The sequence below is a fragment of the Anolis sagrei genome, chromosome 1, assembly GCF_037176765.1.
Source record: "Anolis sagrei isolate rAnoSag1 chromosome 1, rAnoSag1.mat, whole genome shotgun sequence".
NCBI lineage: Eukaryota > Metazoa > Chordata > Lepidosauria > Squamata > Dactyloidae > Anolis > Anolis sagrei.
In genome coordinates, this window is record NC_090021.1 from 344,312,747 (window position 1) to 344,330,017 (window position 17,271).

Consider the following 17,271-nt stretch of genomic DNA (forward strand, 5'->3'; position numbering starts at 1 on the left):
CTCTATTTTTTATTTGGCATTGATCTCTAGGGTGTTATACAAGTCCTGTGTACTCTCTGGCCAAGTGTGAGTGGAGGTGTGGTCATGATGGTTTTCTGTAGGGTGTTATATAAGTTCTGTATGCTCCCTGGCCAAGTGTGTGTGGGGGGGGGGGGGGGGACGTTCATGCCATAACAAAACCAGCTAGAAGCCACACAATCAGAAAAGCATACAGTTGAAGACTACTGTGTGTGATTCCTGTTTTTGGTCCCATTTTAGGCTCCCCCCCTGCTCCATTCACCAGGAGATTCTCGAAATTGGGAGGTGGAAACTACAATTCCATAAACCATCAGCCGGAAGCTCCATTTTCGGTCCAGGAAGATCCTAATTTCCTCCCTTTATTCCTGGATCTTCCTGGACCGAAAATGGAGCTTCTGGCTGATGGTTTACGGAATTGTAGTTTCCACCTCCCAATTTCGAGAAGAGAGCGGAGGGCCGCTACCATCAACACATACACACACACACAACACAACACACACATGGGTTATCCAAAAAGTAAGGTTACAAGGCACGCAGCTCTTGTGGGGAATTTTCAAAGAGGAAGTGTTGCACTCCAGGTCATGAAGAAGCCCTCTGACTTTAAAACACACCACACGAAGAGTGAAGAAACAAATCCTCTTTTATTGAAGCTTAGTAAATAGCCAGAAGAAATAAATGCTTTTAAGAAGATAAGAAGGTTCCAAAAAGTAAGAAGTTCATAAAAAGTAGTGGCTTCAAACTACAAGAGAGGAGATTCCATCTGAACATTAGGAAGAACTTCCTGACTGTGAGAGCCGTTCAGCAGTGGAACTCTCTGCCACGGAGTGTGGTGGAGGCTCCTTCTTTGGAAGCTTTTAAGCAGAGGCTGGATGGCCATCTGTCAGGGGTGATTTGAATGCAATATTCCTGCTTCTTGGCAGAAGGGGGTTGGACTGGATGGCCCATGAGGTCTCTTCCAACTCTATGATTCTATGATTCTATGATTCCAGTAACACAAAGTGATGTCCACACCAAATATAAAAGCAATCCAAGACAGCATTAATCCAGACAGGAATCAACAGGATGCAAAGACAATCCAAAAGGCTAAAAAAACTCCACAGGAACAAGACCCCTTGAACAGGATTTCCATGGCACATGAACTTGGTTTCCAAACGATGCCTGATCTAACAGGTTTCCCCTTGAAGTAAACCTTATATCCCAAAACTCAGGAATTGGTTTTGCTTTCCCCCACATTCCCCCCTTATCAGACAAAGCCTTTCAGAGCAACGTAAACACTGAGTTTGCTATCGATCCTGGCTAATCCCCAGCCGACTATTCTTCAGCTCCCTATCTGGCTGCTCATTAAAATTCCCAGGTGTCAGATTGTTTTCCAAATCCAAATCTTGAGAGCTCAGAGAGAGAAGGAATGAACCATCACTGTGAGGCCCAGCAGGGATATTCTCATGAGAATCTGCCCTTTCCACTGGGGCCTCTCTGTCATTGTCTGCCTGAAAATCATTGACCAAACCATCTCCATCTTGTACTTCAGCCTCAGCACCATCATTTCCCTTATCATTTCCCTCATCATTTCCCACATCAGGATCCTGAAACACAAACACAGGTTGATTCCCAACAGGAAGTTGGTTTCACTGCCATGTAGCAGGAAGACAGCAGAAGCAAATGAGCAGCACCAGTCGTCAGTAGCTCAATGACTGGCCTTGTGGTGAAGGTTAGAGATAAGCATCCTCTTTCTGTTTCCCTTTAAGTGTGAAGTTCATAGTGTAATACGCTACCTAAATGCTAAGGGCATGAACAGCTCTGCGATTCACCGCAAAATTGTGTCAGTTTATAGAGAGGGCGTAATGTCAAGACAGCATATGACAAAACGGGTATGGAATATATTGTAAGACCATGAAGAAACTTTGCAGAGCCATAAACAACAAAGTCGTGTGATGCTGATGGCAGGAGTCTCACCTTCATGACAATGCGCATCCGCACACCACTCATGCAACACAAAAGTGGTTGATTTCATTTGGTTGAGCTGTTTTAAGCCACCCCTCTCACAGCCCTGATCTCGCACCCAGTAACTCTCATCTGTTCACTAAACTGAAGGAACACCTGGGTGGAAAACACTTTTGCGATGATGATGAGGTGAAATTCGAAGTGAGGAACTGGCTGAAAAAAGTGGAGAAAAACTATGACACAGGCACGAAAAACTCATCCCATGGATGACAAAGGATGAAAGTGAGGAATGTGGTGCAATCATGACCCTGTTCCCCTTTATTACAGTTCTGGACAGTTTTCCTGTGCTTTTCAAAAATCCGGTCTTTCAACAGGAATGGCCCCAGAGCCAGATATATAATGAACTCCTGCACGTTCCGAGGACATCTGTCTATCAAGGATATTGCAACTTTGGTCATTAGGGCAATTCTTGGCCAACTTGAATCAAAATCTCATATTCACATAGACATCTCCAAAGCAGGGATTTTATTGAACAAGTGGCAATCAAGGCATATACAACAATTGCATTGGGGAAGAACAACACATGCTTTGGAAGAGTTCCAAAAATGGCAAACAAGACATGCAAAATGCAAACACTAGCAGCTAAGAAAGTGCAATTGCTCAGGCTGGAGAAAGGCAAACTGGGATCAGGAAACTTGCAGGACTGGAAAGGCCTGGGATTAAGCCACATGCTCATAGGTAAAAATAATAATAAAGAGAATGTAATCCTTTCCTTGATATACACACCAGAAGAAGAGGGGGTGGTTTTGGGGAGGTGCAATGTGCAGGGAAAGGACTCTCCAGTGGTTTGAGCCTTGAACTGTGGTTTTGGAAACCTTCTCAGCCTAGGAAATCCCTTGGGTCACACTCTCTCAGCCCCAGAAAAGCCTGGACAGGATTGCCTTGGGGTCATCACCATAGAAATGACTCGGAGGCACACAAGAATACGGAACTGGAAAATGAGCAAAAGCTTGTGTCTCACCCAATTCATGGACTTGGGGTACATGGAGAGGTGGGTTCAGCCTAAAAGGAGCAAAACCCCAGCTAAGTGGGGATTTTGGCCCCAGAAGAAGGCAGAGGGAAGCCAGAACTGCACCAAAGGCCTCTTGTGGGAAAGAGAGAATCCCTCGGTCAACTGCTTCTCAAGTGGAAGAAGAACAGGTTCCTGTTGCTTCCCATGCAAGCCCTCAACTCGCTAATATGTAGGACACGTGGACCCTTCTCCTTGCTCTGCTGATAATGCATTTTCTTTAATTCATGAGGAATTCCTCCATCAGAAACATGTTCATTTGTTTATATCTGGTGCCTGGCAAGTGTTTAGTTGTATATTTTTGCTTCAAATCACTTGTCAAATTTCAGCAGCCCTGTGTATTTCACAGAGTTTCCTTAGGCAAGGAAGGCTGCTCTGATTTGGAGTTGGCCTCTTCCTTCCTCTGAAGCAACACCTGCAGTTTTTTTTCTTTCTTTTTTTTTTGTATTTCTTTCCTATATATATATATATATATATATATATATATATATATATATATAAATACATACACAACATTTATAGTTCCCACCACCACGAGGATTGTTTTCTTTTACATATTAATCCTTTTTGAGATGAACCTTATAGATTAACATTCTATATAACATTTGTCTCCTATTTCTTTTTTTTCTTAATTTTTTTAATTAATTATTCGACACAATCTCATATATAATCAAAAAATAAACGTTCAGAAGTACTGGAACATGTCTAGATCCGTATGTAGACAGCAACTTGTACAAAGTAAGTATAACACATGCCATTCACTCGAGTTTAAGATGCTTTCAAAGGAAAATCCATGCAAACTATTCCTAACTAGAACTGTGTCTATCTAGCTAACAGCAATAGTGTCATCAGCTACTCCCACCCCCATATCATATGCAAAAAATAAATGCCAATTTTTTTTGGGGGGGGGGGATTCCTTACAAGGCAAGAAATGTATCTTCATGATCAAGATGGTTTCAGAGTATGCCCAAATACATCTTGATATTACATCAATAAAAAAGAAAACAAGAATGGGAGCAGGCAACCAAGTACTCTCTAATGACTATTTTACATAGATAGGCATGGACAACTGCAAAGACCCAGTTTGCCTAAATTGAAAGATGTCCAAAACCATAATCAAATGTTTCATTAGCATTATGCCAACATATACAACTTTTCCAGGAATCACCTGCAGTTTGTTGGTGGTCTCCCATTCAAGTCCAAACCGGGGCTGACCCTGCTGAGCTTCCAGTATCTGGTGCCTTTGAGGTGTTTACAACAGAGGGGAGACAAACTTCTCCATGCACTTTGCTTAGATGAGAAAAACTGGGACTTTTCAGGCAGAAGATTCCATCCAAGGACGAGTCCAGAACGGGTTAGTTCTTGGGTAGGAGACCACCAATGAATGGCAGCTGCTCTAGGCTCTTGTTCAGCGGAACGAATGAATGAGCGAAGAACAGTGCCTCTGAGGATCCCTGGCCTAAGAAAACCCAGTGAAAGCAAGGCATAGACACATATACTCTTGTGCTGAGAAGTGGAAGGGCTGGTAAACATCTCTTAAAACAGAAACAGAAGTTGGGTCCTCTGGCCATCTGCACCTATGGATGGTGGCCTGGTGTGATTCCTTCATCGGGGCATGACGCAGAGCCCCATGCACTTTGCTAAGTTGAGAAAAACTAGGACTTTTCAGGCAGAAGGTTCCATCCAAGGACAAGTCCAGAATGGACTAGTTCTTAGGTAGGTGACCACCAATGAAGGGGAGTTGCTCTAGGCTCTTGTTCAGAGGAATGAATGAATGAATGAATGAATGAATGAATGAAGAACAGCGCCTCTGAGGATCCCTGGCCTAAGAATACCCAGTGAAAGCAAGGCATAGACACATATCCCTTTGTGCTGCAAAGTGGAAGGGCTAGTAAACATCTCTTAGAACAGAAACAGAAGCTGAGCCCAGCCATGAAAGCCTTCAACAATACACAGAAGTCGGGTCCGCTGGCCATCTGCATATATGGATGGTGGCCTGGTGTAATTCCTTCATCGGGGCATGACGCAGAGCCTATATTTCGGGGGAACGTTGCCCACGCTGCTCAGGTGGGGCTTGATGTCGATGTCCTGGGGGTCTGTGAGGGGCTTCAGCCTGAAGTTCTGGAGGATGGAGGCCAAGAACAGGAAGAGCTCCATGCGGGCCAGGCCTTCTCCTGCACAGACGCGCTTCCCTGCAAGGAGGAAGAGAAAGGAAGGGAAGCAAAGGGAGAAGTGTCACAGGCCATGCTTCAGCATTTCTTTTGGTCTTGTATCACTTAGAGGCTGTCAATGGGACCACCCTTTTGTCCCATCTATTATTGTCCATCTCCTCAGCCTCTCCTGCTGTGACTAAACAACAACACACAGGCAGATCCCAGGAGTTTGCTCATACCACCTGCACCATGTTAGACAGAAATGCCTCAGCATTGAGTTTATGTGTAAAATACAGTTCTGATGGACATGTGATAACACACCTGTGGAAGGACTAAGAGGATAATGATGAAATACCTAAAGGGCAGGCGGAAATGGATACGTCATGGTCATGTTAGGTTCATGACAAGAGGTTGCATCACTCATAGAATCATAGAATCATAGAACCAAAGAGTTGGAAGAGACCTCCTGGGCCATCATCCAGTCCAACCCCATTCTGCCAAGAAGCAGGAATATTGCATTCAAATCACCCCTGACAGATGGCCATCCAGCCTCTGCTTAAAAGCTTCCAAAGAAGGAGCCTACACCACACTCCCTCCAGGGCAGAGAGTTCCACTGCTGAATGGCTCTCACAGTCAGGAAGTTCTTCCTCGTGTTCAGATGGAATCTCCTCTCTTGTAGTTTGAAGCCATTGTTCCATTGAGTCCTAGTCTCCAGGGAAGCAGAAAACAAGCTTGCTCCCTCCTCCTCCCTGTGGCTTCCTCTCACATATTGATACATGGCTATCATATCTCCTCTCAGCCTTCTCTTCTTCAGGCTAAACATGCCCAGTTCCCTAAGCCGCTCTTCATAGGGCTTGTTCTCCAGACCCTTGATCATTTGAGTCGCCCTCCTCTGAACACATTCCAGCTTGTCAATATCTCTCTTGAATTGTGGTGCCCAGAATTGGACACAATATTCCAGGTGTGGTCTAACCAAAGCAGAATAGAGCATGGGGAGCATGACTTCCTTAGATCTAGACACTAGGCTCCTCCTATTGATGCAGGCCAAAATCCCATTGGCTTTTTTTGCCGCCACATCACATTGTTGGCTCATGTTTAACTTGTTAGGTTCATGACAAAAGGTTGCATCACTCATTTGTCCTTTACTGGTGACAAGGTGGGTATAAAAGGAGAGAGGAAATGCTGAAGCTCTCTCTTGCCTGTCTCTCTTTTATGTCTCTCTAGCCCAGTGGTTCTCAACCTGTGGCTCTTCCGATATTTTGGCCTTCAGTTCCCAGAAATCCTAACAGTTGGTAAACTGGCTGGGTTTCCTGGGAGTTGTAGGCCAAAGCACCCGGGGACCCACAGGTTGAGAACCACTATTCTAGCCTGTGTCTCTGTATCTCTATCCTGTGGCATGTCATTGATTTAATGGAAGTGCAAGAAGACAAGGAAGACACAGAGGGTGCATATACATTGTAGAATAAATGCAGGTGGAAACAACAATTATTATTGTCGAAGGCTTTCATGGCCGGAATCACTGGGTTGTTGCAGGTTTTTTCGGGCTGTATGGCCATGCTCTAGAGGCATTCTCTCCTGACATTTTGCCTGCATCTATGGAAAGCATCCTCAGAGGTAGTGAGGTCTGAGACCTCACTACCTCTGAGGATGCCTGCCATAGATGCGGGTGAAACGTCAGGAGAGAATGCCTCTAGAGCATGGCCATACAGCCCGAAAAAACCCACAACTCAACAATTACTATTATTATTATTATTATTATTATTATTATTATTACTATTATTATATTTATTATGACTCTTAACTGCCATGGCTCGATGCTATGAAGTTCAAAGAGTTGTAGTTTTGCAAGGGATTTAACCTGCTGTGCCTAAGAGTGCTGGTGCCTCACCAAGCTACAACTCCCAGGATTCCATAGCAACCCATGTGGCGGCAAATTGCATTCATTCTACAGTGTAGATGCAGCCAAAGAATTCCTGATCTCTGCCATGGGAGGTCCATGCATCAGGTCTGAAGTGCCTTATAGTTCCCATGTGTTGTGGATCAAGACCATGAAACACATCAGGCCCAGAACAGAGACAAGGGTTGCATCTGCACCTTGCAGTTGATACACTTCAGCTTCCATTGCTTCATCCCATGGGATCCTCAGCACGGCAGAAGCTTGTTGAAGGACTTGATATTCTGTACTAGAAAAATGTAGGAGGAGGGATCTGACTTTTCCTCCTTGACCTATAAATCCCAGGATTTGGCAGAATGAAGCCATGGTGTTTCCAAACTGCTGCAAATTTGCAGAATGGATTCAGCAACGAACTTCCCTAAGGCAGGGAAACCTTCCTTCTTTGGCTTTGTGGTATGTGCATAACATGTAAACAATGGTGACGGTGTACAATGCATCTTGCCATTCAATTATGATACTGGAGGATAGCATGCAGAACACCAGGAACCAATCCTGCTGGCATTGGACTGTGACCCTGTGACCTGGAAGTCATAGGGAGGAGGGAGAAAGCTTCCTTTCTGCTGCCCTGGAGATTAGGACATGGAGCAATGGCTTCCAACTACAAGAGAGGAGATTCCACCTGAACACGAGGAAGAACTTCCTGACTGTGAGAGCTGTTAGGCAGTGGAACTCTCTACTCTGAAGTGTGGTGGAGGCTCCTTCTATGGAGGCTTTTAAGCAGAGGCTGGATGGCCATCTGTCAGGGGTGCTTTGAAAGTGATTGTCCTGCTTCTTGGCAGGATGGGGTTGGACTGGATGATGACCCACCAGGTCTCTTCAAACTCTAGGATTCTAGGATTCTATGACCCTCAGAAGTCCTTCTTGAGGAGGACCAAGGGAAGGCCCTTCCTTCTCTCCCAATGTTTCTGTATATTATGGTCGGATTGATCACCCAGCAGGAGATGGAGAGAGCACTGCTCTTCCTTGCCTGAATGGACCCCCCAAAACCCACCCAAGACTTGCAGTGGTATCTTTACCTGCAGAAAAGGGCATGAAGTAGTCGCTCTTCCTGAAGGTCCCATCCTTGTTCAGGAAATGCTGTGGGTCAAACTGTGTGGGATTGGGGAACTCCTTGCCATCAAAAAGCACTGAGGTCAACAGAGGAAACACGGTGGTGTCCTGCAGAGAAGGATGCATACAGGGAGAGAAGTGGTTTACCATTGAGTTCACACTAAGCAGACACCTCACATTCTTTACATTCTTTAAATTTGTGGCATCCTAACCATAGCCAGATTCTGTGTGGCTCATTGGAGGCCAAGGGGGGTGGGTGGGGGTGCTCTTGATGGCATCTACATAAGCATTGAAACTATGCTTGCTGCTATTGGGCTCACCAAAACTGCAACTCTTTTCTTTCACTAGTTCCTTCCCAAGCAGGGTTCAAGCAGTATGATGCAGCAACTTAAAAAGCCAACATGATTCTAGGCTTCCTCAATAGGAGTCTAGTGTCCAGGTTGAGGAAGGTGATAGTCTCTTCCAACTCTAGGATCCTACAATTCTACTGCTTTTGACCTGGGAAGCACTTTCTAGTTTGGGTCTATAAAAGATCAAGTATGGCATTTTCCCTCTCAAGCTTCCCCAGTTTTGAGGCCCTCATGGGTGATATCTATAGGCTGCACCAATTCCCTTCTTCATAGAAGAATCATGTTGAGTTCTTGAAGTAGAAAGAGGGCCCTTGCCTTGGGGATGGTGTATCCTCTGAATGGTGTGTCTTTGCCCACTGAATGGGGAAGACTCATCGGGACGAGAGAGATGAACCTCTGGATCTCATGGATGACGGAGTCCGTGTAGGGCATCTCTCCACGGTCAGACATGCAAGGAAACCGCGAGCGGCCAACCACCCGGTCAATCTCTTCTCTCACTTTCTCTGACAGGAGACGAAGGAGACTCAATGTCAAGAAACCAACATGCAGGAAACATAGGAGAACTCCTGTAGAACCTGCATTTGTTTTACCTTCTATCTCTGGGTACTTCTGGAGGATCAGGAGACCATATCTGAGGGTGGTGCTGGTTGTTTCAGTCCCTGCTGTAAATAAGTCAATGGTGGACCTTATCAGGTTCTCAGTGGTGAACGCAGATGCCTCGTTGTTCTTTTCCTGGGGAAATATGCATCAGAAGCAGTGGGATCAAATTAATTCAATTCAGTCATCTATAATACCAAAGATCAAAAATGGTGGAAAACAATCTGTCCATGCAGACATCGGAGGAGTCAAGAATCTGGCGACACATAAGAAATACATTTGAAGGACATTGCTTGTCTCTGTCAAAATCTTTGCAGAAATGCAAACAATTCAACGGAGGAAGGAAAGTGGGAAGTGTCTACGAAGAACAAGGTGGACCATCCAGGATGTTATCACACAAAACTCTTAAAATGGTTTTTGCTGTTGCAAATGCTTCTTGCTTGACACTAGCCATTCTCCTTATTGCGTAAAAACTTGTTGAAAGCTTGATTGACTGATTGGTTGGTTGATTGATTGAAAGAATGCTAAGGAACACAGGGGAACAAGGGGATGGTCAAGAGTTTCCACCTAGAAGAAGACCATCTTCCTGGATGATCCAGACTTCCAACACCTCCTCCTGCCTTGAAGGGTCTATAATGTGGTCTTACCTGGTCCTGTTTCACCAAGAAGCAGTCAATGAAATCCCGAGGGGAGCTTGGGTCCAGGGTCTCCTTGTGGGCCTCCATTTCCTCCGTGACAAACGCCTTGGCTTTTTCCAAGTTTGTCCCAATTCTGTGATGAGGCCCCGGGATCAAATTCATGAAGGAAGGGAAAGTGTTGGCCACCTGGAAAAGGAAGGGAGAAGGAAGGGATTGAGCTTCACCATCCGAAGAGCTGGAAATTGACCTTGTCTCCCAAGGATAGCAAAGTGTCCTTCAAAGGCTCTAGAACAGAAGAACCTGGGATGTGTCTACACTACAGAATGACTGCCTTTTGGCACCACTTGAGCTGCCATGGTTCAATGTCATGGAATTCTGGGATTTGTGTTTTTACCTGGTATGACGATACCTCACCAAACTACATCTTGCAGGACTCTATAGTATTGAGCCATCACAATTAAAGGGGTATCAAACTGCATTCATTTTACCATGGAGATGCCCCCCTAGAGAGTACTCTGGTGCTCTTGTCATCTCACCAGTTGGATAGCAATAGATATGTCAAAACATGTCAATGAGGAATCCCACTCTCCCTGCCAAGTGGGAGAACCAAGCTTTTTGCACCAGTTGCAACTACTTTGTGAGCAGAAATGCATGTGATTTTCCAAAGTAGAAGAGATGTTTCCCAGTTCCCCAAAGACTCATTGTATCACAACTCCTGTATTTCTCCTGTTGCCTAGATATTCCTCATTCACCCTTCTAGGAATCCTTCTGTTCTTCTCCCTCCCACATTACTTAAGAACTTACTGCACTATTTGAGCCTAGACCCAGCCTGATTCTTCTGTTTTTCAGCCATAATATTGTTTTAATGTCATTGTTGTTGTGATTTTGTTGTGTTTTTATTTGATTGATTTTCATGTTGTTGTGTAATCTTGATTCTTGTGCTTGTCCCCATGTAAGCCACCCGAGTCCCCCTTGGGGGGATGGTGGCAGGGTATACAATTATTATTATTATTATTATTATTATTATTATTATTATTAATTATTATTATTATTATTATTATTATTAGGGCTGGGCAACCACGGAAAAAATTATTTCTAAACTCGATTCGTTTTTAGGGGGTTTTTGCGTTTCGATTTTTAAATTAATTCCGAAATTTTCCTTTAAAAAAATTCGATATTTATGAAATTTCGTAAATTACGAATCAATTACGAATCAATTTCGAAACAATTACGAATTGATTCGTTAATGGCGGGCGCAATCGCGCAATACCCAAAAAAAAAAACCTCCAAATGGGAAAGGAAGCTTCCCTCTCCCTCTGTTGTTGACTGTTGGTGTGATAATTTATTTTTTTTTCACTGAGAAAACAAACAACGACTATAAAACTTGCACCATACATACGGAAATAATAACGAATCGATTTCAAATCCATTATGAATCGATTTCGAAACAATTACGAAACGAATTGAAAAAATTCGTTTTGTTTTTTAGTTGCTCCTGAATGGTTCAATATTGCTTCGTTATAAAAAAAATAACGAATTAATAATGAATTACGAAATTAACGAACGAAACCGCCCAGCCCTAATTATTATCCGTCTGTGTACAAGGAGGTACTACATACCACAACAAACTAAATCTGCACAATCAAGAAGTGTATTTTGAACTGCTGAAGACCTACCTGGCCCCAAGGAGAGCTGACAATCTCAAAGTTTTCATTCATTACGGCCATGATGGCGAGGAACTTCTTGTCATCATAGTCATAGTGTTTTCCAAAGACAATGGAGCAGATGATGTTGGAAGTAGCGCAGTTGAGCAGGAAAGTGGGGTCGAAGGGCTGCTCTGGAAAGACAAGTGGCAACAAGGCTTAGTGCCCTGAGCATGGCTTGGCTGCACTCATCTTATACCAAGGCATTTGACTATGAGACTGAGAACACAATATCAGCTGCCTTGGTGGCCAATCCACACTGTAGCAGGTTGCCTGCAGCAAATGAAGTTGCCCCATCCCTTAGGTTGGTGATATCAGCATCTCCCTGACCATCCATGGTCCAAGACCGAAGATCCATATGGAAGGATGGCACTCCTCTGTGCACTCCTCTGTGCAAGTAGGAACAGGGGATGATCAACCTCTGAAGGTCTTCTTGGGCAAAAACCAAACAGAGGAAGGAGATTGGAGCAAGAGTGACCCATCTTGCCCCATTATCACCATGAGAACAATACAGGCAAGCTAAAATAATGGATTTGAATCTTGGTTTCCAGAGTCAAAATCCAATGATCAAAGAATTGGTCTATGTTGGCTCTTCAGAAGATAATAATCCCCTTCCTTTTATTCCAGTTAAAGAGGGTGGAATACCAGACTTGGCCAGGTGTCTCTATGCTGTCGCACGCTGGGCCTGTGATAATGTTTGTTTACAGGCCGTGCTTTCTGTATGCTCAATGGGACACCGGGGTGCCTCAGCTAAAGGGTCCCATAGGTTTCCCAACACAAAGTTCTGTAGAGGATCAAAATAAGTTCAACAAAGTTCTTTATTAAATCTTAAATTTTCGAACAAATGAATTAAATGCTTTATAATCTTAAAAGTCTGGTAGCTTTCTCGATCTGCCAACAAGGGACAGGCAACTGCTTGAAAAACTGTTCCTATCTTCTTTAGGGAAACCTCCCAACCCCTCCTTGGGCAATCTTTCTTAACCCTGCTCGTGTGAGGCCCCAACTCCTGGCTCCAAGCTGCGTTATGGGTAGCCTGAGTGGTCCCTTACCAGGCAATGGTTGCTGTAGATCTGCCAAGCTGGTGTCCTTTAGTTTCTCCACTAAGGTTGTAGGAACTATTTCTTTTTCCCCAGCAAAAGCTGGATGTATTCCTCCAGCAAAGCAGTAGAGGTTTTCCTTTTTGCCCAGCAAAAGCTGTGGAACTATCCTTTTTTCCCCCCAACAAAAGCTGTAGAGGTGAAGCTTTTTGCAGGCGGGGCAGAGAAAGCCCACACGTCCTGCTGTGAGGCTCCAAACTGTGAGACTGAACTAAAAGTCCCCTTTCCCCTCCAAACCTGAGGAAAGGGGTGGATCTAAAGGCTCTAACGGTGATTGATAGGTTGTTGGCCCTATGACTGCAACCTGGGGAAAGCTACCCAATCGCAAAATGCATGGCCCAAATAGATTCATGCAAAGTAACAGTGCAAGAAAAGGAATTCAAATCTCCTGGCACAGCCGTGCCAGCACAGTCTCCATCTCTAATGGGGAAACGCCCCAAAGCTTCCAGATAACATCAGGCCATAGATCCTTCAAGCTCTTGGGGGGAAGTTCTGAGACACTGGCTGAGTTTTCGAATGGGGAGTCACTAACAGACAAAACAGTTCCCCAAAGGGTCCCAAGACTAAAATGCATGCAAGGGTTCCAGTTTCTAACCTTTCTGCCTTTGGGCAAAAGAAAGGAAGCTCTCAGAAGGACCATAACTGAATCACAGTGGTGGTGGTTGACCCAATTGACGTACCTTTTGTGGCTTGCAGCTGTTCCAGGAGATACTGGGCTTCTTCTCGGATCCTCTCCTCGATGCTCTTCTTCCCCATCCCAAAATTGCGGAGGGTGGTCAGGGCAAAGCGACGGAGCTGCTTCCATCTCTCCCCATTGCTGAATATGATCCCTGCAAAGGGAAGGAGATAGCAGAGGCACATTATGGGCTGAGAATGGCGGTTAATAAGTGCATCAAATAAATTATCCACCCTTCTAGGCAGGCCCGTAGCCAGGATTTCGTTTGGGGGGGGGGGGCTAAAAAATTTTCAGGGGGAGTTTCGGGGGGGGTGAGTTTCGGGGGGGGGGGCTGAGTCTGAGTGAAAGAGGGTCTAGCCTAGCAAACCTTTTGTATCATTACCCCAATACCCCCATACATATGGGATATATTGAGAATGGTGATCAAATCATGATATTAATAAACATAACAGTTTAAATAATGCACCAGTAAGGCCTTTTCGCGAACCACCATGAAAATTTCGGGGGGGGGGGGGGCTGAGGCCCCCCGAGCCCCCCCCCCCCCCCTGGCTACGTGCCTGCTTCTAGGAATCCAGTAGGGTTGGACAGAGTTGATCGGAAAAGTCATAAGAAAAACTTCCAAATTTTGCCTTCCGAAGCAGTTTCAAACCATGCAAGAAAGGTGGAAGGGGCAAATCCGAATTTGAACCATTTATCTTCTTTTTCAGAAATATTCCCTAATGTTTGGATTTCTCCCAAGGTTATTTAACTTCTTCCTTCTCTGCTTTCCCCATGCTTCTTATCCCTCTGCCTCGGTTTGAGCTGGGCCAGCCACAAGAGGAGGAGGGAAAGCAGAGAAGGAAGGAATTTCTTCCACTTGCTTTTCTCTGCTTCTTGAAGCCCAGGCAGAGGGACAAGAACCGGGGGAAAGCAAGTGGAGGAAATTCCTTCCTTGTCTTCTTTTCCCCCACTTCTTGTGGCTGGCCCAGCTCAATATTCCTGCTTCTTGGCAGAATGGGGTTGGACTGGATGGCCCATGAGGTCTCTTCCAACTCTTTGATTCTATGATTCTGTGATTCAAGGCGATCTGTTTGCTTTTCCCCGCTTCTTATCCCCCAAAGCAACATTAATTCTTCAGTGTAGATGCACCACAGAGGTAGGGCAGATGTATTGGATAAAAAGACAACACAAACATCTCCTCTCCTCTCTCCTCCCCTCCTTTCAAGAACTGAGCAGAGGAATATTGTGTCCAATTCTGGGCACCACAATTCAAGAGAGATATTGACTCTAAGCTGGAATGTGTCCAGAGGAGGGCGACTCAAATGATCAAGGGTCTGGAGAACAAGCCCTATGAGGAGCAGCTTAGGGAACTGGGCATGTTTAGCCTGAAGAAGAGAAGGCTGAGAGGAGATATGATGATAGCCATGTATAAATATGTGAGAGGAAGCCACAGGGAGGAGGAGGGAGCAAGCTTGTTTTCTGTTTCCTTGGAGACTAGGACGCAATGGAGCCATGGCTTCAAACTACAAGAGAGGAGATTCCATCTGAACATTAGGAAGAACTTCCTGACTGGGAGAGCCGTTCAGCAGTGGAACTCTCTGCCCCGGAGGGAGTGTGGTGGAGGCTCCTTCTTTGGAAGCTTTGAAACAGAGGCTGGATGGCCATCTGTCAGGGGTGATTTGAATGCAATATTCCTGCTTCTTGGCAGAATGGGGGTGGACTGGATGAAGGCCCAGGAGGTCTCTTCCAACTCTTGGATTCTATGATTCTATGAAATGGGTGGAAAGAGAAAACCAAAAATATAAGGTGGGATCCAACCCCTTTCCCCCTCATTCTTCAGAGGAGGTGCAGGCAAGGAGCACATTGAAGTTTGCCGGCTAGATCTATCACACCATATAATATGAATTGAATTGCATTGCATGGGTCTAAACTGCATTAAAGAGACCCCAGAAAGAGGAGAAAAGACAGAAGAGTGACTTAAAACAGATGGCAGAGAGGGGCGAAGATGGGATCGAGTTGCAAGCAAAGGAAGCAAGCTGGAAGCAAAGGAGGACACTATCCAACCCATGCAATGCAGTTCAAACCAAATTCTATGGCATATAATATGGATTGAACTGGATTGCATGGGTCTTAACTACATTATGTTGTTGTTCATTCAGTGTAAATCCAGAAACCGTTGACTGCCTGGTGACATTTGACGGGGATTGTTTTGGAATGAAACCCTGAAAGGAAGGAGAGGAGGAAGAGACCCCAGAAAGTGGAGAAAAGACAGAAGAGTGACTGAAAATGGATTGCAGAAAAGGGTGAAGATGGTTTTCAAGTTGCAAGCAAAGGAAGAGAGTTGGAAGCAAAGGAGGACACTATCCAACCCATGCAATGCAGTTCAATCCATATAATATGGATTGAACTGCATTGCATGGGTCTTAACTGCATTATATGGCAGTGTAAATCCAGAAACCATTGACTGCCTAGTGACATTTGACGAGGATTGTTTCGGAGTGAAACCCTGAAAGGAAGGAGAGGAAGAAGAATCATAGAATCCTAGAATCAAAGAGTTGGAAGAGACCTGGTGGGCCATCATCCAGTCCAACCCCATTCTACCAAGAAGCAGGAATATTGCACTCAAAGCACCCCTGACAGATGGCCATCCAGCCTCTGTTTCAAAGCTTCCAAAGAAGGAGCCTCCACCACACTCCAGGGCAGAGAGTTCCACTGCTGAACGGCTCTCACAGTCAGGAAATTCTTCCTCATGTTCAGGTGGAATCTCCTCTCTTGTAGTTTGAAGCCATTGTTCCATTGTGTCCTAGTCTCCAGGGAGGCAGAAAGGAAGCTTGCTCCCTCCTCCTCCTCCCTGTGGCTTCCTTTCACATATTTATACATGGCTATCATATCTAGACCCCAAAAGAGGAGAAAAGACAGAAGAGCAACTTAAAATGGATTGCAGAGAAGGGCAAAGATGGGGATCAAGTTGCAAGCAAAAGAAGCAAGTTGGGAGCAAAGGAAGACACTATCCAACCCACGCAATGCAGTTCAATCCATATTCTATGGCATATAATATGAACTGCATTGCATGGGTCTTAACTGCATTATATGGCAGTGTAAATCCAGAAACTGTTGACTGCTTGGTGACATTTGACGAGGATTGTTTTGGAATGAAACCCTGAAAGGAAGGAGAGGAGGAAGAGACCCCAGAAAGAGGAGAAAAGACAGAAGAGTGACTGAAAATGGATTGCAGAGAAGGGTGAAGATGGGGATCAAGTTGCAAGCAAAGGAAGAGAGTTGGAAGCAAAGGAGGACACTATCCAACCCATGCGATGCAGTTCAATCCGTATTCTATGGCATATAATATGGATTGAACTGCATTGCATGGGTCTTAACTGCATTATATGGCAGTGTAAATCCAGAAACCATTGACTGCCTAGTGACATTTGACGAAGCTTGTTTGAGGATGAAACCCTGAAAGGAAGGAGAGGAGGAAGAGACCCCAGAAAGTGGAGAAAAGACAGAAGAGTGACTGAAAATGGATTGCAGAAAAGGGTGAAGATGGGGATCAAGTTGCAAGCAAAGGAAGAGAGTTGGAAGCAAAGGAGGACACTATCCAACCCATGCAATGCAGTTCAATCCATATTCTATGGCATATAATATGGATTGAACTGCATTGCATGGGTCTTAACTGCATTATATGGCAGTGTAAATCCAGAAACCATTGACTGCCTAGTGACATTTGACGAGGATTGTTTCGGAGTGAAACCCTGAAAGGAAGGAGAGGAGGAAGAATCATAGAAACATAGAATCCTAGAGTTGGAAGAATCATAGAATCCTAGAATCCTAGAGTTGGAAGAGACCTCATGGGCCATCCAGTCCAACCCACTTTCTGTCAAGAAGCAGGAATATTGCATTCAAAGCACCCCCGACAGATGGCCATCCAGCCTCTGTTTAAAAGCTTCCCAAGAAGGAGCCTCCACCACACTCTGGGGCAGAGAGTTCCACTGCTGAACAGCTCTCACAGTCAGGAAGTTCTTCCTCGTGTTCAGGTGGAATCTCCT

General features: G+C 44.9%; 1 protein-coding gene across 3 annotated transcripts in view; it reads right to left on the reverse strand.

Annotated features, from left to right (window-relative positions):
* Nucleotides 1–4,784: 4,784 nt before the first annotated feature.
* LOC132781507 (cytochrome P450 2C18-like) overlaps nt 4,785–17,271 on the reverse strand; it is a 61,904-nt gene continuing 49,417 nt past the window's right edge. The window contains exons 3-8 of one of the 3 annotated variants that reach the window (XM_067463167.1): nt 13,251–13,400; nt 11,447–11,607; nt 9,780–9,956; nt 8,851–9,267; nt 8,152–8,293; nt 4,792–5,220 (exon numbers count right to left, since the gene is read on the reverse strand). In XM_067463167.1, coding sequence (XP_067319268.1) covers nt 5,039–5,220; nt 8,152–8,293; nt 8,851–9,267; nt 9,780–9,956; nt 11,447–11,607; nt 13,251–13,400 — 1,229 coding nt within the window. In that variant the 3' untranslated portion in view covers nt 4,792–5,038. Of the gene's footprint in view, nt 5,221–8,151; nt 8,294–8,850; nt 9,268–9,779; nt 9,957–11,446; nt 11,608–13,250; nt 13,401–17,271 lie in introns of all 3 variants that reach the window. The other 2 variants (XM_067463165.1, XM_067463166.1) reach the window with 2 other exon arrangements.